The sequence below is a fragment of the Ictalurus punctatus genome, chromosome 7 (assembly GCF_001660625.3).
Source record: "Ictalurus punctatus breed USDA103 chromosome 7, Coco_2.0, whole genome shotgun sequence".
Taxonomy (NCBI): Eukaryota; Metazoa; Chordata; class Actinopteri; order Siluriformes; family Ictaluridae; genus Ictalurus; species Ictalurus punctatus.
The window spans coordinates 3268372-3292628 of NC_030422.2; the positions used below are offsets into that span (position 1 = coordinate 3268372).

General features: G+C 39.3%; 1 protein-coding gene across 5 annotated transcripts in view; it reads left to right on the forward strand.

Annotated features, from left to right (window-relative positions):
* astn1 (astrotactin 1) overlaps window positions 1-24257 on the forward strand; it is a 295200-nt gene that overhangs the window by 44320 nt on the left and 226623 nt on the right. For all 5 annotated transcript variants that reach the window (XM_017471160.3, XM_017471161.3, XM_017471162.3 and 2 more), the window contains exon 2: window positions 14795-14985. In XM_017471160.3, the coding sequence (XP_017326649.1) occupies window positions 14795-14985 (191 nt within the window). The remainder of the gene's footprint in view (window positions 1-14794; window positions 14986-24257) is intronic.

Sequence of the window (24257 nt, forward strand, 5' to 3'; positions counted from 1 at the left end):
ATGATGCTTATTCAACACTGTTTAAAGAAAGTCATCATAGTGTGGTACGATAGTCATAAAGAACATCACACTCTGTCTCTGTTGCAAAATACAACATCCCTGGCAGCTGTATCGACAAGGAAACAATGTGACTGTGCTGTGCTTATTTTCAGCTACATAAATCCTCGCAAAAGAATTATACCTGTGCGAAATTACCGTTTCATCACTCTTTCAACCGAACTGTATGAGGAGTTAATAACTATGATCTGTGGGCTGAAGCAACATGGTGCAGCTGGGAAAAAAATGGGGATTCTGTTCTGTTCTACCGGCTATGGTTGGCAAACAAGTCACCTGGGTTCACCCTTTCACTACATCACCCTCCTCCAACTTCATCCCAGCTTATTAGAGTGCTCTACAGTTCCGATTAAAAAAAGACAAAGCAAGCTTGCACTGTACCATCTGTTCTGCACCACTGTTGAGCAATACCAGAAAAGGTTACTTTAATGACATTTTTTTTTTAAATTACAACAATTTCACCACATCATTTATTACACTTTTTTTTTTTTTTTTTGACAAACCTGCAAAAAAGTAAAGCCAGAATTATGGATATGTTTTCACATTATACTGAATAATCAGCATTAAAACACATGGCTCACGAAATGACGTGAAGTTTCTTTGGTGCATTTTAGCACCAAATCGAGCATCTTTCTGCACTAACTCCCGTCATTACATTTTTATGTTTGGTAACAGACCTGCCAACCTTTACACATTTTGTGTAGGAGCTCTGAACAATCAAGCATACGCTGTCACTGGATCATAAACAGCCTATCATATGCCTTGATAAAGGAGGGTGCTACGAGTGACAAGCAAACAGCCAATAACAAGTTGCGTAGCTGTGGGGTTCGGTTGCGCCATCACCATGTGACATCATAACACACGATCACATGTGAAAGAGTTCCGAGCCTGCCGAGGAGATTGTGAATAAAAAAAGGACATGTCAGCTCACCGGTGTTTTGGCTTCTTTTCATCTGACCGACATCAGAACGCCGTTGTGTGTCCCGGCCAAGTACGGAGAAACAAGCTGCGAGAGACTTGTAGTGCGCATGTACAGTGCGTGTGACTCTGGACTGCAGGCGAGGAAGAAATTATGCCGCTTTTTGCGTTTTCTGTTAAAATGTCGGCTCTGGTGAGGACAGTGAATGTCCTCAGAGCAGGCTAAATATGCTAACAGACTGAGCAGAGTACCAGGAGCCACATTATAATGCGATGTTGATCTACCTCAAAGTTTCCCTTCATTGTTCTGCGTTTATACTTTTACATTGCACACATTTTGTAACATTTTATTTACTAAGTTCAAGAGTTTCTTTAACACTTATATCTTATATGAAGATATTTTTTGTTTTTGACTGTTACATCTGAAATTATTTGTTGTTTGCCTTAATAAAGTGGGTAAATACAAACGGTTACATACAAACCTTTTTTTTTCCTACTGGTCTTTGTTTACAAAATACTAAAATTGATCAGTAATTATCGATACTGAATGATAAACATTATATCGTGATACATTTTTTTAGCTGTATCGCCCAGCCCTACAAGTTCAAAAATACTCCAAAAGTTCAGGCTTTCTTTTTCTCTCTCTAATAAAATGGCAGACAAGCCAATCACGACACAGAGTTTGAAATGATTGACAGTTGCATTGTATTTTTGAACTCTAATGTGATCTGACACTCACTGAATGCCCTAAATAGGTTTATATTAATACGCTCGTTGTAATATGTTCTCGTAACAGCTTGTACACAGGGATTTGTACGGCGGACACTCCACGTAATCTAAGCCGAATAACCAGGCTTTTTTTTTTTTTTTAAACAAACAAACACATGTTTACCAAAGTAAAATGTATAATTGATTTTGTGAATTTTTTTTTAAGGAGACATTTAACATTTCATGAAAGGCGTTGCGGTTGTAAGCTCTTTGTAACAGATGAGTTTATGCTTTCCAGTGTCTCGGTATAATGACAGACTGTGTTTCGTCATGGCCTCCCAGGGGTAATTCAACCTTGGGCACCCTGACTGTCATTGCAGAACTACTTCTTCTGTTGTCTCACTGATTTCCTGTCGCACCGATGCTCACCTTTTTATTTCTTGATTAGTTGTTCCATTGAAAGGTCCTAGTTTTCTCTGTTTGCTGGAGAATTATGTGTAATTATGTTACAGTGTGTTTTACCAAGTTTCTGGTACCTAGTGTATCTATTCCTCGTGTTTGTTCCCTGAGCCTGTTCCCTGTGTGTCTGTCTGTAATAAAGGAAGTTCTGCATATGCATCCGCCTCGTTTCGTGACAGCGATGGCCATCTGCCTAAAGATAGATCGATGAATGAACGAGTAGAAGAGGCAACAGAAGCTGGATTTCCATGCAGCCACTAGTGCATTTTACAGGTTAAGATCAGCACATTCCTACTTTGGATTTGTGGTCAGAATGAGCTGACGTGGAAGGAATGGCCCTACAGGGTATCTGACATTGAAAATCCCCCAGTGCAGAGGTATTTTCAAACCCATTTTTCAGTTTCACGAAACAGATTTTAACCAGTGGTTAAATGCACGGTTGCTGAATGAGAGGTGTGTAAAAACATGAGCCCATCTGCCTGGAAAACATGGTTTCAAAATCGTTTAAGATCTAAAATGTTTTTAGTACACAGAAATAAGTGTTTGTTTTTTTTTGTTTGTTTTGTTTTTTTGCTCATGAAGCTGGAAGCAATGGAGTTCACAAGGGGCACATCTGGCTAGGATATGTAGTGTTTTGTTACAAATCGGACATAGCTGATATCACATGTTTTAGAGTAAGTTTCTAACCCACTAAAAGCCAATTAGTTTATTTTTCTGCTTTTAATTTTTTTTTTATAATTGCATATATTAGACTGTTGGCATTTATGATAAAAATGCTACAACTCTAAGTCTCTGCATATACAAGATGCTACGAGTAAAATGTAAAAAAAAAACAGAATCATTTACTAGAAGTTATCCAGCTGGATATTTCGAACACTTAACATCAATATGAAATCTATAAATGAAATCTTATAGTATGTCATTACGAGAATTGTCATTGTGTATACTTATTGTTTAAAGGAAATGAGAACTGATGAGTTCACTGTATACCAAACCCCTTTTTCAGTCTGCACTGATGATCACAAATATACCAAAAATATACAACTCTGTAATCTTATACCTGATTTTTGCCACGCAATGGAGTTTCAATAGGCTACGCCCTTAAGAGTACGTTTGAGAACCTGGACCATATTGTTAAGAATAGCTTTAATATAGCAGATTTGTAACAACCTGGCTACATTTTAACATAGCTTATCTAACACTGCTCCACTATAGCGTCTTCCATCTTTACACTTGAAAATGCAGCAAATATACATTAATCAGCCATAACATAAATACCGCCTACCTAATACTGTGTAGGTCCCCCTTGTGCTGCCAAAACAGGTCCACAAGACCTCTGAAGGTGTGTTGTGGTATCTGGCGCCAAGTCATTAGCGGCAGATACTGTAAAGTGGGGCCTCCATGTTTGTCCGGCACACCCCACAGATGCTCAGTCAGATTGAGATCTGGGGAATTTGGAGGCAGAGTCAACAATCTGAACTCTTTGTGATGTTCCTCAAATCGTTCCTGGACAATTTCAGTGTGGCAGCGTGCATTATCCTGCTGAAAGAGGCCACTGCAATTAGGGAATTCTGTTACCATGAAGGAGTGTACTTGGCTTGCAAGAATGTTAGCTAGGTGGTACATGTCAAAGTAACATCCACATGAATGCCAACCCAAGGTTTCCCAGCAGAACATTGCTCAGAGCATCACACTGCCTCTGCCGGCTTGCCTTCTTCCAATTCCTGGTGCCATCATTTCCCCAGATAAGCGACACACACGCACCCGGCTGTCCACATGATGTAAAAGAAAAGGTGATTCATCAGACCAGGCCACTTTCTTCTATTGCTCCAGTTCTGATGCTCACATGCCCATTGTAGGTGCTTTGGACAAGGTTTTTCAGCGGTTTGTGCTATAGTAGCTGTTCTGCGGGATCGGACAAGCCTTGGGCACCCATGACCCTGTCACAGGTTCCAGTTATCCTTTCTTGGGCCACTTGTGGTAGGTACTAACTCCTGCATACCTTGAACACCCTACAAGACCTGCTGTTTTGGAGATGGTCTGACCCAGTTCTCTAGCCGTCACACTTTCGCCCCTTTTAAAGTCGCTCAGATCCTTACACGCCCATTTTTCCTGCTTCCAACTCCACAACTTCTAGATCTGACTGTTCACTTGCTGCATAATATATCCCACCCCTTGACAGGTGCCACTTTAACGAGATAATCACTGTTATTCACTTCACCTGTCAGTGGTTTAAATGTTATGGCTGATTCTTCATACCTTGAAATGCGTACCTACTGTTTATACAGCATATTCTGTGCTTCTGTTGAAGGTGAGAGATTGTCGAAAGACAGAAGACAACTAACGATCACGCCTCTGGTGAGCGATTTGATTAGCTGCTATTACAAGCACTGCTATTTATGGCAGTTTAAACAAGAAAAGTTGTCTGCAGCCTCCACTAGGCAGTGCTGAAAAGCCTCATTCTGGTGTTGTAAATGAATGGCCTGCTTTCATGGACTTGCTGTTTTGCCTCCTGCTGGACTTAGCAAGACATTGACCTGCTTGCTTTGCTGTAGCTGTTATATAAAACATTAAATAATTACTATCGCTATTCTACAGCTTTCAATATCATCTTGAAAAACTGTGTTGCCACAGCTTGGAGTCTCGCTGTCCTTCTGTGTCAGAGATGGGCTTCTCCTGTGTGTACATGTTATGCTTCTTTAACAGCATGTTATAGTGCAGTAGCAGGCTTTTCTAATCATGATGTGCAGCGATCACTTCAACTCCCTAGGGATTGTGTACTTGTAGAATATGAAGATGCTTTCAATCAGTATCTTCTCATATACCTGCAGTTGTATAGCGACTTATAGCTTAAAGAAAAGCACTGTAGTAGATGTCAGAAAGATCAAACTATAGCATTACTCATAAACGCTATAGGCTATATTCAGACCCGGAGAGGTGAAATGAGAAGCGCTCTGTTCTGCATGCAGTTGGATTGTGCATGTAATTAGTAGGCATGTCGAGTAGGATTTCCAAAGGATGATTGTGTGAACTGTTAAAAGTGTACTTCCTAGGGTAAATGTGAATAAAAACCTTTTTCTCAGGTTCTGTGAGTGTTAGAATAGGAGGGGCACATATGTTGCAAATTCACGAACACGCCGTGTTTGTGGTGCGTTGTAAGTGCTAATTTGCAAGTTGTAATAATGTCATTTGCCACCTCAGTACGTTCGACATGCAAACTGGGGAAAAAACTTCCTCAGACTCCTCTACGATAGCATGTCTTTTGTTTACTCTTTAAGAACACATAAAACTCAAAGTTTAACTACTTTAACCGCACTTTTACAGTTACAGTCCTTACTGGCTACTGGTTCTACTCTACTGTAGTGAACATCAAACATTCATGCAACACTTTGGACTGAAATTGCACTACAGCAACAACAGCAGTGAGTCACTTAGCAGCAATCTATCAGGCTAACGTTTGTGATTACGCTAACGATGATTACCTTCTCAAAACAGTGATTAGTATAGTCAATGTTATAGATTTAGCCAAGTTCTGAGTCTGTATATTAACTGATCTAAAGCGAATACTGCTATAAACTAATTTAAACGTAGAGAAAGGGGACTTTACAGTGTTCACATGGTGTTTGTGGTTTTCACTGGTTGTAGGCAGGGAATTACGAGTCGCAAATTTGCTTCAAAAGTCAAGAGGGTTAGAGGCTAAAATGCTAATGCTGGAACTGATCCCCCCCCCAGCTGTTTTGTGTCATACAAAATTGAAAAAGTGATCATTTGAACACAGTATTATTGCATTTTTTTATACTTCAAGGCTACTGTAATTCTACAGTAGTAATGCTACAGTTACAGCTTATTTAGTGCTGGTTAAGTCTATCAGTTATCATAAACAATGTACCGATGAAACAATGAAATTTTGGTATCAAATATTGATACCATTTTCTATAAGCTCTTCTGTTTGCATAAAGAGAAATGTGGAGGATTATATACAATTATTCATTTCATAATCCAATATCGGCAGAAAATAACATTCCATATTTTGCGTATGTTTACAACAGGAATGTCAGGATAAAGATTTGTACGAGAAGATTGTCAGACTTCGGCACCGGAAGTCCTCAGCTTGTCAGCAGAGCGGACATGGCACAAGGGAATCTTATATTTGAAGCCAGTAATGTGGAAAAACTAAGACAGGTGCTTAATTCACCTCTTAATACGATCCTACGTTCTTACAGTATACAGTGTGTACCTCGATTTCAGCAGGGTGGAAACGCCTTTAACTGAACACTACCACTATATATATTAAAATAAAATGGCAAGTCACATCATCAAACTCTGTCACAATGGCCTCCTTAGGAATGAGCCATCTATATTCAAATCCAAAATAAACATCCTAAAATGTTGATTTTTTATTTTTTATTTTATTTTTTTTTATTTGTCTAGCATTTCCAGGATTCCACGCTCCATTACTGGGCAGTTCTAGCACATCAGCATTTTTTGATTAATTAATTTAAATAAATAAATAAATAAATAAATAAATAAATAAATAAATAATATATATATATATATATATATATATATATATATATATATATATATATATTTTACATTTTATTATTTTTTGTTAGTGATTATTAAGCTGTGTTTGAATGGTGTAAAATGCAAATGTTCAGCATGTAAAGAAAAGAGCCTGCATATGTTCAGTGTGAGGGGATTAAAAGAGCGTCTGTGGTTTTATTTTTATTGAGAGTTTTACTGCTCATGTGCACATGGCGCAGTAGCACGATATGAAAAAGATACTAGTTTTTATGCTCTGAAGGGTGGCATGAGTCTCACTGGTGCAAATTTATTCAGTAATCCAAAAGATGTGATGGAATGTAAATGGTGGAAATTCTCATTTGCACCACATTGTCAACTGGTCTCTGTACACCGGAGGTGTTAATTTAACACTCACGAGTTCTCTCTTGAACATTGTTAACTGCCACAAGATGATTGAAGGAGGACGCTCAGTTTCCAGCCTCAGTTACTCTCAGTAGATTCCTGACTGGCTGTTACTGTACATTGCGTAGTTGGTGAGAAAATGAGACTGGTAATGGATAACACTGCTGGAATATTCTTTCTAGACATCCTGATCGGATTCTGATTATAGCCGGGTCTTTCTGCACTGAACACTTTAGCAGATGAACCTGCAAGCAATGAAATGAGCTCGGCAAAGACGAAAAAATGCACATGTTCAGGCACAAAACCACTAATATAAACGTTCACTTAAAAAAACAACGACAACAAAAAAAACTTGAGAATAAAACTCTGCTAATTGTATAGTACAGTAATACGGTCTTATGAATGCTGTCATTAATGGTACACAGGTAATATGACGCGTGAAAAATAAGAATTGTCTGTTGACCTCATTTTTCCATATCACGTATTTTTACCTGAACTCTGAACGAAGGCACAGTTTCATCTTTTTCGTTGGTGCTAATCATCCAACATGCATTATTAAACACAGCTCCAAAACCTTAACAGATTTACCATTTGCTAGGGATTGCAGTTAATGCTCTTGGTGTTGGATGGGATGGTAAAGCAGGTCTGACTTTGACTGATTTCTTGCTTGTGCATTGTTATTCAGGGGGAAAATTGGTGCCATCAGTGAAATATACCTTGAAACAAGCCAGTGAAAATAAACATTGATCTTCAGGGTGTGCGAGTTCTGATCGTGCAGAATGTCCATTACTGCAGTCCTGAGATTACGGAAAGTTTAATAGATGCCACATCGTTTTATATGGTAAATTGATGAAATTTGAACACTTTGCGGGAAAATTTGTAAGATGTATCACTAGATATCTATCTTTTATCTTCATCATTATTGTGAGGGGAAATAACTATTTGAATTTAATTTTTTAACATTATTTTATGTCCTTCCAGTGCATGTGTCTACTTCAAACGTACACACATAATGTCACTGACTTTGTGCATGTAACATTTACCTGTACAGTGTATACACTGATCAGCCATAACATTAAAACCACTGACTGGTGAAGTGAGTAATCGTGATTTTCTTGTTACAGTGGCACCTGTCAGTGGGATTCATTATGCAGCAAGTGAACAGTCAGTTCGTGAAGTTGATCAGTTGGAAGCAGGAGCTGAAGGTTCTGAGAAATTATCGGTATCGGCCGATAAAGGCAATTTTTCATGTTTAAAAAACATTTGATGATCAGGGAAATGGAGAGAATAAAGTTTTCATTTGCATTTCTTTCAGAATTGTGGAATGAATTATTATTCATTTAAAAGAAAGTATAAAAGGCAGAATTATCGTATCGGCCGATATCACTCTGAGTAATCGGTCATCGGTATCGGGTGAGAAATTTAGTATATCCGCTCTAGTTTATAAAAAATATATATATTATAAGTATGCATTATTTTAATGGATACACAAAAGAGCACCTATAATTAAACTACAGTCCTAAATTAATAATCTCACTTTCACTGCACCTTGTGGTTTCTGTTACTGTCTGCCTTTTGGAATATTGTTTTACTTGTGTTTACTTTGATCATGCCATTTTAATTAGACATTACAGATCTTAATCATAGTCCCACTGTTTCACTGCGTCTCCACTGCGAGTGAGGAGCAACGCGTCCTCGTTACTGATAGATCACTTCCGTTATAATAAACGACAGAATTTACATTGCAAGCATGCAAATACAACATATAATGACAATAAACTGGAACTTAAATCTTTAAGCAACTCGCCTCAGTTTTCCCAAGCCCGTGAACAGTGGAGCATTTTGGATATAAACACGTTTGCGCTCCATGCTACACAAGCTGAAGCTTTAGAAAGTTTACGGGTTACAGTCTTCTCCACTTCATTTAATGTTGGATACAAAAGGTAACGTTGACAAACAGTAAACTGAAGAAATGCAAGCGGAATTTCCCCCATTTGTCCATTATGCATTTCTTCAGCTGTACAACTGTACGGGGCCTTCGAAGGCTTATTTTGCAGCTCATAATGTGTCACACATTCTCAGTCGGAGGTCAGGACTGCAGCAGGCCATGCTAGCACCTGCACTCATGCACTTGTAATCTGGGAAGAAAGTGGTTTGGCCTTGTCCTGTTCTGGATGGCAGCATATGTTTCTCCAAAATGTGTACATATCTTTCTGCATTAATGATGCCCTCACAGATGTGCACGTTACCCATGCCATGGGCACTGTCACACCCCCATACCATGACAGACGCTGGCTTTTGGACCTGAAGCTGATAACAGCTCGGATGGCCCGGAGAACACGTCGGCTGTTTTGTCCAAAAACTATTTGAAACGTTCACTTGTCGGACCACAAAACACAATTCCACTGTGCTACTGTCCATCTCAGCTGAGAGTGAGCCCAGAGAAGTCGGTGGCGATTCTGGACAGTGTTGATGTATGGCTTCTGCTTTGCATAGTAAAGCCTTAACTGGCATCGGCGAATGGTGTCGACTGACAAAAGTTTACCAAAGTATTCCCGATGCCATGTCAGGATCTCCATTACAGACTCATGACGGTTTTTAAGACAGTGACGTCTGAGATAACACGCATTCAGAAATGGATTTCACCAAGCCTTGCCCTTTACGCACAGAGATTCAACTGGATTCCTTGAATCTTTTAATTATATTGTGCACTATAGAAGGTGAAATGCCCAAAGTCCTACCCATTTGTCTTCAGGGAATGTTGTTCTCAATGTATTGGATTATTCACTGACACATCTGTTGGCAGATTGGTGAGCCTCAACCCATCCATGCCCTTGTGCTTGTGAGATGGCCACCAAGACTTTGGCTTCCACTACTGCTTTTCTGGTGGTCAAAACAACCTGAGAGCTTCCTGTCCAATCAGATCTGCTCCAAATAAACACACATTTGGCACTCTCAAGCAGGTCACTATAACTTATAACACTATAATATAAGTTGAATCTACTCCAAAACTATATGTGGAAACCAACACTGTACAAAATAGCACCTTTCTAAAAGGGCTTTCTGAAATGGGAAAGCACCTACATTTGCCTGGCATGGGACCTTCTCCTTGTTCCTTATGGCATCCTTTGTGAGCCTTTACAGGTTGCCGACTTGGAATCTCTGAAAACAGCCTTTTGCTAGCAATCACTTTGGCTAAAAGAGTTGTATAATTCTGGCAATAGTCTTGTCAGAACTATCCAGGATGGGGACAACTTGTGGATGAATTTAGGATTTCTGCCCAAGGTTGTATCACCCAACTTTGCAAATCAACCAGTTGACCTTGAAGACCTAAATGAAGGTGAGCTGGCAGAACGTTCCATACGACAAGTGGCATGTGCACTATAGAATTATTTACACTGAATGGCAGACACCCAATCCCCAGACCAATACTACTTCTGCCATGGAGGCAAGACACAGTGGGCTCACTTACCCACTGAGTAGTGTACATTATCTCCATGGAGTGGATGGGATGCACACCCAGCCCCTACTGTGACATGCCAATTTAAATTGTCATAGTGGTCAGTATAAAATAATGAAACGCTTCTGCTGTTTGCCCAAAAGCTGTCAGGTAGTAAGCAGTTAATTAGGCTGCACTGCAAACATGTCAAACAAGCAAGACTCTGTAAAATCTAATTAAATTGTTCTAAAATAAAGCAAAAAAAATCTGACAGTGGGGTAAGCCAAACTGACTTGGTAAGCCAGTAAGGGCTCTCTGTACTTATATACACCACTCTGGACAGTGGCGCAAGTCGGAGAAGCTGCTGGTCTGCTTTGGAGGCGATGTGTCGAAGCAGCACATCTCTAATTGGATAGTGGAAGCAATCTCTATCGCTTATAATGATAATGGTTATTTATCACATATACATATGCACAGTGAAATTCTTTTCTTCACATACCCCAGCATGTCAGCTATGATACAGCACCCCTGGAGCAGAGAGGGTTAAGGGCCTTGCTCAAGGGCCCAACAGTGGCAGCTTGGCAGTGCTGGGGCTTGAACCCCCGACCTTCCGATCAGTCACCCAGAGCCTTAACCGGCAAGCAGTTAAGTGAAAACTGTGCAAATAGTGTAGAAGGTGGTGGATGCAAGCACAGATTTCTATTGAGTAAAGTGCAAAAGAAACAACCAAAACTGTGAAAACAAGAACCATAAACATAACAATGGACAAAGGTAAAAACATGCAGACTAGAGGCCTGTTTCATGAATCAAGTTGAACAGAGCGTTGCAGACTAAGTTTTGAGTTGACAAAACCAAACAAATCTATCTCTGGTTATTTAAGGTTAACAGGTTTCATGTGACGCTGGTTATCAACCTTCTCAGTCACCCCAGGTTTTAACCCTCAACCGAGCTGTACTCAGTATGCCCCTGCACATAAAATCCAGATGCTTGCAGCAAACAGCTAATAGCGTTCAACGTGGAAAAAAGCAGGCGTACATACTTCCGGTTAAAGAGCAAGAAATTATTATGTGGAAATATGAGGAATTTAAACCTACAGTAACCGCATAACGCAACACCATTTTGGCTGCCATAAGCTCTGGAAAATTGCTTATTGTTTAAATGCCTAAGCTTATTTTTACAGGCTCACAATGAGAATAAATGGATTGAAATCTTTTAACTACAACATATTTCATGTCATTTCATTTAATATAAATGTCATTTTTTTAAATTAATATGCGAAAATATATTAGGACAGGAATAATGCCACCGCATGACATGTATCACTTGCAAAGTACAATAAGAGCATGGCTTCAGCGTGTCAGGTTTTTAATGTGAGGCTCAAGAAGCCAGTGGAGATAAACTGTACCATCTGCCCAAAATCTTTCATACAGATGGTCATCGGGAGAAGCCAGCACAAATATACTAAAGGGTTAACTTGCATGCGTCATATTTATTTCACTTTGCTCACAGCTGATTGGTCCAATTTGGGGTGTTTTCTCCTACCCAGAATAAAACCTGTTCCAGAGAATGTTAGCTGTGGAGAATAAGTTACCATGGAGATGAAACCCGCTAAAAACCAATCTACCTTGTTGAGACCGAAAAACCAGAGTTTGCTCAAACTAAACTCAATCTTACCTCAGCAGAACGGCTGTAGCACACATGACAGCACATGAACGTGACAATAACAAAAGCTTGACAATTAGGTGCTGAAAAACTAGCATTTTTATAAGGGGTGAGTGATCAGTGGGACATGTGACACGGTCAAGTGACATGCTGGGGCTGATGGGTAATGTAGTTCAGTGTGGATTTCAGCATAACCATGGCACATAGCTGCTTCATTGAAAAAATTTAAGTTGTGCATGTGGTCTTATTCTTAAAATAAGGAAAACAGTTGTGTTCCTCTGCTAGGATATTATGCAAAACATTGTTATAGATTGTTACTGGTTAAATATAGTATTTTCTGGAAGATCTTATTAAGACAAAGTTAGATATATATCCATCCAGCCATCTTCTACCGCTTACTCCTTTTTCAGGGTCGTGGGGGAACCTGGAGCCTGTCCCAGGGAGCATCAGGGACAAGGCGGGGTACACCCTGGACAGGGTGCCAATCCACCATATATATATATATATATATATATATATATATATATATATATATATATATATATATATATATATATATATTTTTTTTTTTTTTTTTGCAGTTCGACTGTGTGCAGCGGTCGCTACTACAAGCTGGTAAAGACTTTGGTATACTGATAGGAAGGTTGTGAGTTCAAATCCTAGCACTGTCAAGCTGCCAGTGCTGGGCCTTTGAGTAAGACCCTTAACCCTCGTCTTCTCGGTTGTATAAATGAGATAAATGGAAGTTGCTCTGGAAAAGGGTGTCTGCCAAATACCAGAAATGTAAATGCTTCATTTGTGTAATGTTGAGATGTATGTTACCTCGGCATGTGGGATGTGTGCAGTGCTTTCGCTCTTAGCAAGTGTAAGCCCAATCACAGTTTAAAAAAAATAAAAAAATAAATCCCACTTCACATCTGGTCACATCTTCATTTTCTTCCTTAATATCTGACTGCTAGATGTTTTAAAGTATTATATTGACATTTAGAACAAAACACAAAAGCGGTCAAGTCTTTCCACCAATAGTAATTAATATTCCATATTGCATATGGAATTTTAATCAGCTTTAATGAATTCACATGATTTTATGAAAGGGTTTTTTTTTTTTTTTTTTTTTTTTTTTTCTAAACAAAATAAGAAAATCCAAGGGACATCTGACTAATTTGAGAATTTCAGAGAAAAGTCTGAGTTTAGCATGGATAGACAATGGCCAAATAGAGGAGAAGCAGTAATTGTTCGCAGCAGTAATTATATGCCTTTGTTAGAACACTGTCCCCATATGTTCCATCATTAATAAAAGTGTCACAGCAAAACAGGCCTGTGGGAACATGGGGAGGGGAAGCGCAAGCACACACGAGTGTCGTCATTTGCATTGGTTGAGCACAGAGCTAGAGTCATTTTGAGCAGTGGAGATTTTCCAAACCCATGTAGGGGGCCAAAAATTCTGAACAAAAAAAGTGAGAGTTCGAGAGATGTCTTCATTCTGTGAATCACACGATACGTATAGTAATTAATGTCAGTTATTACACAAAACCTGAACAGATATGGAAGCCACAAATAAACACCATATAATATCACAAAATACGAATTTTATAACCTTGGCTTTCATATGTAAATGTGACACAATGTGTTTCAAAGCCTCTCTAGGCAAGATAAGACTATCGTGTTATTTCAGGGTCTAAAAAAAAATCATTTTAGAATCCATTGCACTCTTCACATCTCCAGTTTAGTCACAGTTTAGTTTTCACATGGTTAGTGTTTAAAGCATGCTCTTCTAACAACAGTGCTGCCATTATTCAGCAACATTTAGCTAATTCATTGACGTTTATGTCCTCTCTGACTGCAAAACCCACTCCTACATGGGGAACTACTGCCTTCTGTCTCCTAATGCTCTATAATTATATGTCTGTACCTTTACCATGTAAAACCTACAAGCCTTTTTTTCCCCTTTCAGTCAGACCAAAAGGTACTCAGCAGTCTCGCCCGCGTTTTAAAGTGCTTTGGAGGAGCCAAATGCCTTCAGTCTTGGAGATCTTGCTCGCTGTAGACGTGAAACACATCACACTTGGCTACAATAATTGTTAGTGAAGGTTGAGGAAATTTAGAGCTCCTGTCCAAGACTAATGTATTATGCTTCATGTAGTTGATCAACGCCTTTAGTAATATACATGTATCTAATAGTGAATATTAGCATGATATTTGCTAGCGCTAAAGTGTAAGGAGAACGTCCTATATATTTGCAGCACAGAAACATTGCTTTCAGTGAAACCATCACATACAGATGTTATTACATTTATTCAGTTTATTTATTGAAATACTTTTTTGGCAAGATTTTACTGGCTACCAGTTTCACTAGATAGATTTAAACATTCTCTTGATTATTCGTGGAGCATTTAATGGTTAATAATCTCATTAACTTTGAGCTGTCTTCTACAAGAATCGTTTTTATATTGTTCCTCTGGTTCGGTTGCACGAGTTGCACTCTAATTTTCATTCTACATGACCATTTTCCATTATTAGTATAATTTTCCAAGTGTTTTGAGGTTTCTGTGTATGAAACTGCGGTGTATATATCATGCTGAAATAATTACTAAGAGCAGCAGTACGCTTGTGTTTTTATTGCAGAGATTTCAGGGAGCTCAGAGGACATAGCCTTGGTGCGCTGGAGGCAACAGTGGCTGGAGAACGGGACGCTGCTTTTCCACATCCACCATCAGGACGGCAATCAGAATGCTGCGGGCGTGGACACTACCGAAGACCCAGCTAGTGACACTGCGGCAGAGGAGGAGCTGCGCATTCTGCACATTTCTGTCATGGTAGGCCCTGAGGAGAGAAACAGATGCACTCTAGACAAGGAAATAAATGTGTGATTCAGATCCAGTTAATCTGATTTAGCTCTGCTTTCCATTCTGTGAACCCGAACAAGGGGAGCTATAATAATGATACTATTAAGCCACAATAATAAACAGGCGGCATGGTTGTGCTGCAGGTAGCAGTTCCACCTCAAAACTCCAGGGTTCCCAGTGTGATCCTGAGCTCAGTTACTGTTTTCAGTTTCCGTACATGCACTAGCCGTTTCCGTGTGGGTTTCCCTCAACCTTCCGTAAACATGCTGGCAGGTAAATTTCGCAACTCTAAATTCCGCCCATGAGTAATCAAAAACAATGGCAAGGAATGAGGCAGCATTGTGCATCGCAGAAGTGCAAATGAACACTGTTGGATCAGGAAAGTGCACCGATAATATACAGCAGGTTGAAACACACAAGAAATGATGTAATACGGCTTAGACAGAATGCTCACTCCACTTCATTAGGGGTAGAATGAATGAATACTAATGAAGAAGAAGAAGCAAGAGGTGCTTAATTAGTTTAAAATGTGAAGATTGTCAGTGAAGGTAATAATTTATGATAGAGATGTCTCTAATGCTTTAGTTTCAGGAAGACATTTTAAAGCAAACAAATATGTCTAATTTATACTGCAGTCAAACCTTTTTCAGCATTCGTGTCCTTCAGTAGAAATATTCTAAACACCATACTTCACATAGCCAAAATTGTAAATGTTTTTTATCCTCAGATAGGTCATGATCTCTCGCTTCACAAACATGATGGGGGAAGAAAGAACTCTTACGTATTTAATTTTCACCTTCCTTCACTCTCAGACACAGTTTAGTAAACCTAACTTCTCATTTTACACTCTCCTTCCCTCTGCTCAGCAAGAGCTGCAGTTTCCCCACTGAGTGCAAGTGTGTGTTATTGTGAGTTGGGAGAGAGAAAGATTAGTGACAGGGTGAACAGATGGCTGGCTGCGTCTTGCGTCTCGGCCGGTGGGCCGCTTCTGCCCCTTTCGAAAATTGTGTATTTTTGTGGAGCATCTCTCGGTGTCACTAGTTTAAGTACACCAATCATTCCATGGACAACGCCTGCCCTCGGTCTATGGCTGTTGTTGGTCTTAACATGAGAACAGCAGGACTGATGGTAGTTCTCATGGCTAAACAAGCACCCATCCAAATGCACCTTTAATGGTGGTGCCTTTACTGAAGACGGTTTGAAGCTTCCTCGACATCTTACTGTGACGACTAATGCAACTGTAAGATATTTGCACTTGAAATCACAAACCAAAAACGAGGTTAATGTCATACATGTCGAGTACAGGTTCTTTGGTACTCATTGATGCTCATGCAAATACAGAAATACGTGATTTACTCAGTATCACTCGTGTGTCATGGAACACTTTACTTAGCTCTGTTTTTGCTGAGTTTTATGCTTATGATGTTAAACCATTGCACAGTGTGTTTAATAGGGATTGTGAGGGCTGCTGATTTGAGTGTGTAGAGCAGTTTTGGTCACTAAAAAGTGTGAGGTGCTATGATCTGTGGGTAAAATACAGACCCTGGCAAGTGAGGCAAAGGAAGTGCACGTGTCTCAATGCTCAGTGCTTGTGGAACTGTAGTGCTGTCGCATAGGACTGTTTCTCTGCACACCCACTTCTCTGCTTCACTGTGGCAAACACTTTTGCGTGCATGCAGTTCACGGTTTCTCTGCACACCCACTTGACCACGCTCGCTAATATTGCTCAGTTTGGCAGCCCTCACACATATTACTCTTATTGTTCAAACTATTTTTATTTTTATTTTTTTTTATCAGGTTACTTGATTGTAGGAAGATGATGTAATAGCCCCTCTTAATATTTTCCATCATTAATCTTGAAATATGCCCAGAGTGCTGTCATTTTCGTGCCATCGTTTCATTAGTGTGACAACATACACAAGGTTAATGTCACATCGCAGGTGGTGTTGGATGATGTTATGGGAGCGTTTTTATGAGTATAAATAAATGAGCACGGTATCATGTAGGTACTTTATACCTCTATCAGTAATGATGTATCCCTTTCAGCTTTAATCTTAACCATGTAGCTAACTCGTCTTTTTTTTTTTTTTTTTTTTTGCACACGAGCATTTGTCCCATAAAGCGTCTTAAATGCAGTGTTCTACTGCAGTGTATGCATACTGTTATTTGTAACCTAAGTACATGGTAATGCTGGGCTTTTATAACTCGCAAGTAATTTGGCACTTAGTACAGAGCTGGAGGTGGTCCACTTGAAATGAATGAATGACCTTAGCTTTCCGCGTATTCACTTTCTCCAACCTTCAGGGCCCCTCTGGGCCTCCACACTCTTTAACAAGCTCTCACCTACCTTGGTCTGCACCCATTTTTGTACCAGAATTCTCCCAGCGGTGGCTGTACTCTCCATGTGGAGGTGTCCCTCATGTACCTCTCCTCCATGTCGACTGGATATTTTGCAACCTGCAATTTGCTCTCCTCGGCGGGGTGTTACATTCAAGCAGCGTTTCTGGAGCCCTCATTTTCTCGTTTGCTCGTTCCCCGGTGGTTTGTCTCTTGTCAGAGGGCTGGCTCAGCTCTTCTATGCCCTTGCAGTGAATTGTGAATCCATGAGAAAGAAGGGTGGGTACAAATTGAAAAGTAAATAAATAAATAAACATTCTCGTTACTTTTCCTTACATTTGACATGTGGGCGTACTGCATGAGCAAAAACCAAGGATGTCAAGAGTAGACACATGCCTGATAAAAACAACAGTTTAGATAACTAATAGTGAAGGAACATGTGGTGATTTTTCCAATGAATGCATTCATTAGTCTAGTAATGTTGCATGTTGTCTCTAGAAATCAATCTCCATTAGTGTGCATTTCTTCAAGGCATAGCATGTTCATTAAGTCTCCTTGATTACATCTGCAGAAGATTTTCATTGTTCCGTAGTTTTTGACTGTGCAGGTGGTGACCAGTTGTTAAAAGGTACAAGGTATACGTTCTCAGGAGGTGTGGTTAGATACTGTTTTAGGATATAATCAACTGAGCTTCCATCATTCCCTTTAAAAGAGTGTGCACCAGTGCTGTGACATTTTATATAGAGAGTTCATGTTCATATTTTTAATTAGTTTTGTTCCATTTGTTATATCAGCTGATATGTATTCATAAGCCACAACTAGGATTGTCATACCAGAATTATGAATTTGATAGCACTGCCAACGTTGTGTAATTTCAAAAATAAATAAGAGGTGAGGGCAATCAGAAAGAATTACACAGTTGCTATGCAGGAAAAAAAAAGGAATATTTCTAAATGAATAACTGTTCTCAGCAGCGTGTTTTCATATTTATGGAAGCTTCCAGCATATGGCTGTCTAACATACATTATCATATTGCTGAAAAAGCATCAGATTTTTTTTCCTCCATACACCTCTAGCCACAGTGTCCTTATTGATTGCAGATGACATAGTTCAGTTAATTGTATTTAGATTGTTCATGAACAAAGTCATCATTATCATGTGCATCAAGAAGTGCAGTGGTGGCTGGGACCTAGAAATAGCAACTGGGCAAACTCAAAGTTGGCTTAGACCCAACCAAATTAGCTATATACCAGTGCGTTGCAACATCACAGCTTCATGGTCTCTGGTTGGATCCTGAGCTCAAGTTTCTGTGTGGAGTTTCACTTGCTCTCCCCATGTTCCTGCGGGTTCTCTGGTTTCCTCCCACCTTACAAAAAGGTAGTCAGATAAACTTGACAACTTTAAATTTCATTAGATGTGAATGCGTTTGTGTCTGGTGCCCTGTGATGGACTGGCACCTCATCCAACGATAGGATCCAAGGTGAAACTGACCAGGATAAAGCAGCTATATACAGTGCCCTCCACTAATATCGGCACCCTTGGTAAATATAGGCAAAGAAGGCTGTGAAAATTTGTCTTTATTGATTAACCTTTTGATCTTTTTATTTTAAAAAGAACTCACAAAAATACTCTGCTCTCATGGATATCAACCAATTGCAAACACAATACAGGTTTATCAAAAAAAAATCTTTTTAACAGGTCGGAACTTAATTATTGCCCTGATGTTGGAAATGGGCATTTTCAATGCTTTTGCTACTTTCTTATAGCCACTTCCCATTTTGTGAAGATCAACAATCTTTTGCCGCACATCAAAGCTATATTGCTCGGTCTAACCCATTGTTATGAATGTCTGAGGGAATTTGACTTATGTGTTACCACATATATATCACCTGTATATAAGTCATGGTTGAATTGACTTTCCTGTTCCTAGTCGCCCAGGTGTACTAAATAACTATATATATATCAATTGGAATGTACTTCAAATATTTTTTTCTCATATGAGTTCATAGCGGTGTCAATAATTGTTGCACACCTATAGATAACGAAGGTATTTTCTTCCTTTTTTCATCCCCTCTAAATCTCTTCCCCATGCCGCTTTAAGCCCGTTTAAATTAGGTACATTAGCGTCTCTCATATTGGCATGCTGTACATCCGTTGGCGGGTCAGGGTCATTTTTAAGAGTTGCATGGAGACAATGTCTCATTTGGAAGTATTTCCAAAAGTCAGTGGCCCCCTTAACCTCCTCTAATGTTAGTTAATGAATCCCTATCTTGTGTGGATATACATGGAATCTGTACCGAAGAGAAGAATCGGTCATATTGTTCTACATATACTTCCCCTTGCGATGTATATAAATTTTGGTAAAAATAAATAATAAAAAAAACCTTATTAATAACCCTCACCTCTGTAGTCAGTTTATTTTTATCATAAAATATAGAAGGAATTAAGTTTTGCTAGTAAGCTCACCTTTTTCATAATAATTTTGTTTTGTACAAAATACTGAGAAAATTCAACTCTTTTTTTTTTCAGTATTATGTCGTTTAATTCCAATTTCAAACTGTTTAATTTATGTAAAAGGTACAGGGTCTGGGTGGTTAAAGTGGTGTTTTTTCAGGGTCCTAATCTGTTCTTCTAATTTAACTAGCTTTTCACGTTCCAGGCGTTTACGTAGCGAGCGGTGTTGGATAAGCCGCCCCCTCAGGAAAGCCATAAAACCATCCCATGTTACACCAGGGTCAGAGACAGAGCCATCATTGTACAGGCAGGTTTCATCTATTGCCGCTCGTCTAAAGGAACATGAGGTCTCATTCTGCAATAGTGAATTGTTAAAGCGCCATCTTGTGTCTTTTTTATAATTCTAAGTGGTAAGGACCACATCCACTGGAGCGTGATCGGAGAGAACAGTATTCCCAATTGTACTGACTCCTGACTGTTTTGAAATTAGAAAGTAATCAATCCTCGAGTATGACCCATGAGGATGAGAAAAGAATGTAAAATCTTTCTCTAGAGGATGAAGTGTACGCCGTATATCTATTAGGCCATATTCATCCACCATAGTATCAATGACTGTGTACATTATGGGTGTGGTATCTTTGTGGCTTGACTTATCAATCTGTGCATTTCTAACTTGGTTGAAATCACCACCAGGTATTATACTGTGATTACCAATATTTCTAATAATATTGCAAATTTTCGTTTAAAAAAATCAGGAGATATCACATTGAGGGCGTAGATATTCGTGACCCCAACGTTCTGTCCTTCTAAGCTAGAATCCATCTGCCTTCCTGGTCATTATATTATAGTTTTGTGGGCTTTGGAGTCTAAACCCTTCCTAATCAAAATAGCAACAGCTCTACTCCTAGTATTGAATGTACTTGAGTATACCTGATCAATCCACCCCCTTTTGAATTTCTCAGATTCCTCAGCACTCGGGTCTGATTTGTTTTGCTTTCTTACGTTCTTAATCACATGGTTACATCCCGATATGTTCCCTCAAATAATTTTTGTGAATCCCGTAACATATCTCTTGGTTGTAGATTATTAATCATATAAGGAGTAGTTGATATAAATCTTAAACAGTGTGTTGTCTCCATCAACATAGTTATGCTTGTTGTATATAGTTGTAAAGTGTATGTCAAACCCATCAATATGCACCCAGTGAGTAAGGCAAGATAAAGGAGTATGCGTACAAGGAAAAAATCAGGAGGCCATCCGTTCTGCTGCGTTCTCCTACATCGCCACAGCGGAAGTTGTATCTTTTTGTGAATTTGTTGAACAAAAGTTTAAACTATAAAGCAGTTTCTTTGCTCATATTTACCAAGGGTGCCAATATTAGTGGAGGGCACTGTATATTCAGTACCGTCGAATTAGGCAAGGTGAGCTATAGCATGCATGTCTTCAGTAGATCATTTCGCAGTCAATTCTGTCCCTGTTTCAGCTTTGCTGTGTCCTCTGTACAATAGGATAGCAATTAAAAAAGTTAACCACTACAACTACTATTATAAGCTGTTTGGCCTATTTCCTCTCGTGTTCTGTCTAACAGGCGTATCTTTTAATTTTACAAAAGTAAAGCCAGTTTATGTGGTCCTTCTGTCTGTCAATCTGGCAGTAATATGCCTCTTGCATAAATGTTTGCAAGATGCCTATGTGATTGAATTACTAATCTAGACCTTACAATATGATTAAGGTCTTTCTCTCTCTCTCTCTCTCTCTCTCTCTCTCTCTCTCTCTCTCTCTCTCTCTCTCTCTCTCTCTCTCTCTACTTTTTCCTATTTTCTTCTACAACTACAGAATGGCACATCACAACAGAAGCCATTGGAGTTTGTGGAATTAGTGATGTACTCGGAAACCAACACCACCCCCCTCCCTTCCCTACCCACATACACACATTTTTCTCCAGCCAGTTATTTATGATTTCTCCCTCTTCTGGGAATTTGAGAGGATTGAGTATCAGAGGAAACATACAGCGTGGCATTAAGGTATTTGAGACAAAGAGCAGTAGAAGCAATAAAGAAAAAAAAAAATCAATGCCTTTCTTATTGGCCAAGAGCCAGTAGACGTTAAATATCAGGGTTCGTACAAGGTGCTCGACGTGCTTAAATTTGGCTTTTTGAAATTTTTTATGTAAAACCTTGAAAATAACAATTTTTATATAGTGATGCTTAAAAAATGCTTCAATTACAAAAAAAATAATAAAAAAATAAATGTGAATTTGGTAAAAGCTTAACAGTGTTTATTTTAGATATTGTAAACCTAGGCAACTGTCCATAGTAGATAGTGGCTAGTACTGCTCCACGAGCGCATGGTCCTGCTTTCCTGCTGCAGGTACTTCCCCCTCTCTCTCTCTCCCCCCCCCCCCTCCCTCTCTCACTCTCTCTCTCTCTCTCTCTCTCTCTCTCTCGCACTCTCTGCGGATACTCTGTTCAGTGACGGGCAGAGAGGAGCTACACATTCAGTCGCTTTTAACTTTCTCTCTGAGTGATCGTTTTACATGTAAATATAACTGAAATCACAGCACAGCCGGTGTCTTTAACTTATGTGTATGATGATTTTGTCAGACGACATCGCGATACAATCAGGATTTTACCTCAATACAAATCAGGATTTTCAGCTTGGAAGTGACTGCTGGTTAACACGTAGTCATAATGGGCCACATTTCAGTCACTGTTTCATACTCGTTGTCTGACAACGGAAACAATAAAATATGTAAATGATAACAGCTTTATTGGGAATGCAAATATGATGCGATTATGTAATGAATATGCTAATTTAGCGCATGACAAACATCTAGCGACATTTCAAGATTTTCCACTGCTCCTGCCATTCACCTGGAGTATACTGACGTTACGGTGAAGATGAAGCAATAATAATTATTATTATTCATTTTTCTGGAATTTAAAAATAATTCAACATTCACGGTGGCTTAGTGGTTATCACGTTTGCCGCACACAGGACTTGGGGTTCGATTCCCACCGCCGCCCTGTGTGTGTGCGGAGCTTGCCTGGTTGCCCCCTGCTTCAAGGGTTTCCTTCAGGTACTCATCCAGGTACTCACCCTGTCCAGGGTGTCCCCTGCCTCGTGCCCAGAGGCCCCTGCAATATGCTCCAGGCTCCCCGTGACCTTGTGTAGGATAAGCAGTATAGAAAATTGATGGATGGATGGATGCACACCTCTTGTACAGTCCTTGAAAGTCCTGGAATTTCATTCTGAAGATTCTGTACAAAACCTGTAAATATTCTGCTGAGTAGGTCTTCTCTGTGGAAGTAGACATGTCATGTTTTTTCATCTCCATCTTGATATAATCCTATGGCTACATGAAGTCCGATTGAAGACTTGACAATGTTATGCCATTGCCTTGCTGTTTTTACTTATTTATTATTTAATATTTATTTATTTATTATTATTTTTATATATGTGAGGCATCTAGGTACATTATTTGGCCATTAGATTGAGCCTTAAATATTCAGAGAGCATTGATCTTCATAAAAACAGCATTTATAAAACAGACCTGCACACTAAAGAGATGGATTTTTAGCCCTTCTAGCAGTCTTGTGAGGAAAGTGATATATCTTTCAGCCTGTCTCTTTCCCTAGAGCACTAGAACACAAGATTGTGACCAATGTCTGAGTGTTGGAAATGGGGGCAAGCAATGTTAAAAGCAGGGGAAGATGAATTAGGTAGCTGTGAGGGTGACATCCTTAAAATTGTTATTGTAGGCCTAACCTTCAAGCCTAGAGGTATCATGCCAGAAAGGCAAGCATTGTCAGTGTTGCTTAAATGAAGATGAAAACAGCATGTATTATGTAAGATATGCATAAATTCAGTGCTCTTAAAACTAACACAGCTGTGAATAATTTTACAAAACACCATATGTTTTTGGTGATGAATGAATTTTAAATGACATGTACACTTAATGTGTACAGGAAACACCCCACAAAAAAATTAAATAAAACACAAAACAAACAAAAACAGCTGGGGGTGAATAGCATTTTATTTTTTAAATTAATTTTAACTTCACTTACTCTATTTACATTCACCAACACATTGATGTCAGCCTGGTGAGTAAAGAACACAACACAGGAAGTACGATTTTATGAATTGCTCAGATGCCATTATAATTTTTCAATTTTAAAAGAGTCACTTTTAAATGCCCTAGAACACAAACAAACAGTGGAACAGCTTGGAGAAAGAGGGGTGAGGCATAAACATAAGAGAAGGTTGTGCGGTTTGATCAGGAAGAGGACAGAGGAGGAGAGAAGCGGTAGGAAAAAAGCAGGAGAGAGAGTTGAAGGATGCCAGACAGAGACAGTACTGTCTTGGGGCCAATTCCATTCTACAAGGCCACAAATTTTTCTAAACTCACGACGTCCTCATTCTACAGGTACAAGGCCAGGAACATCTGGAAA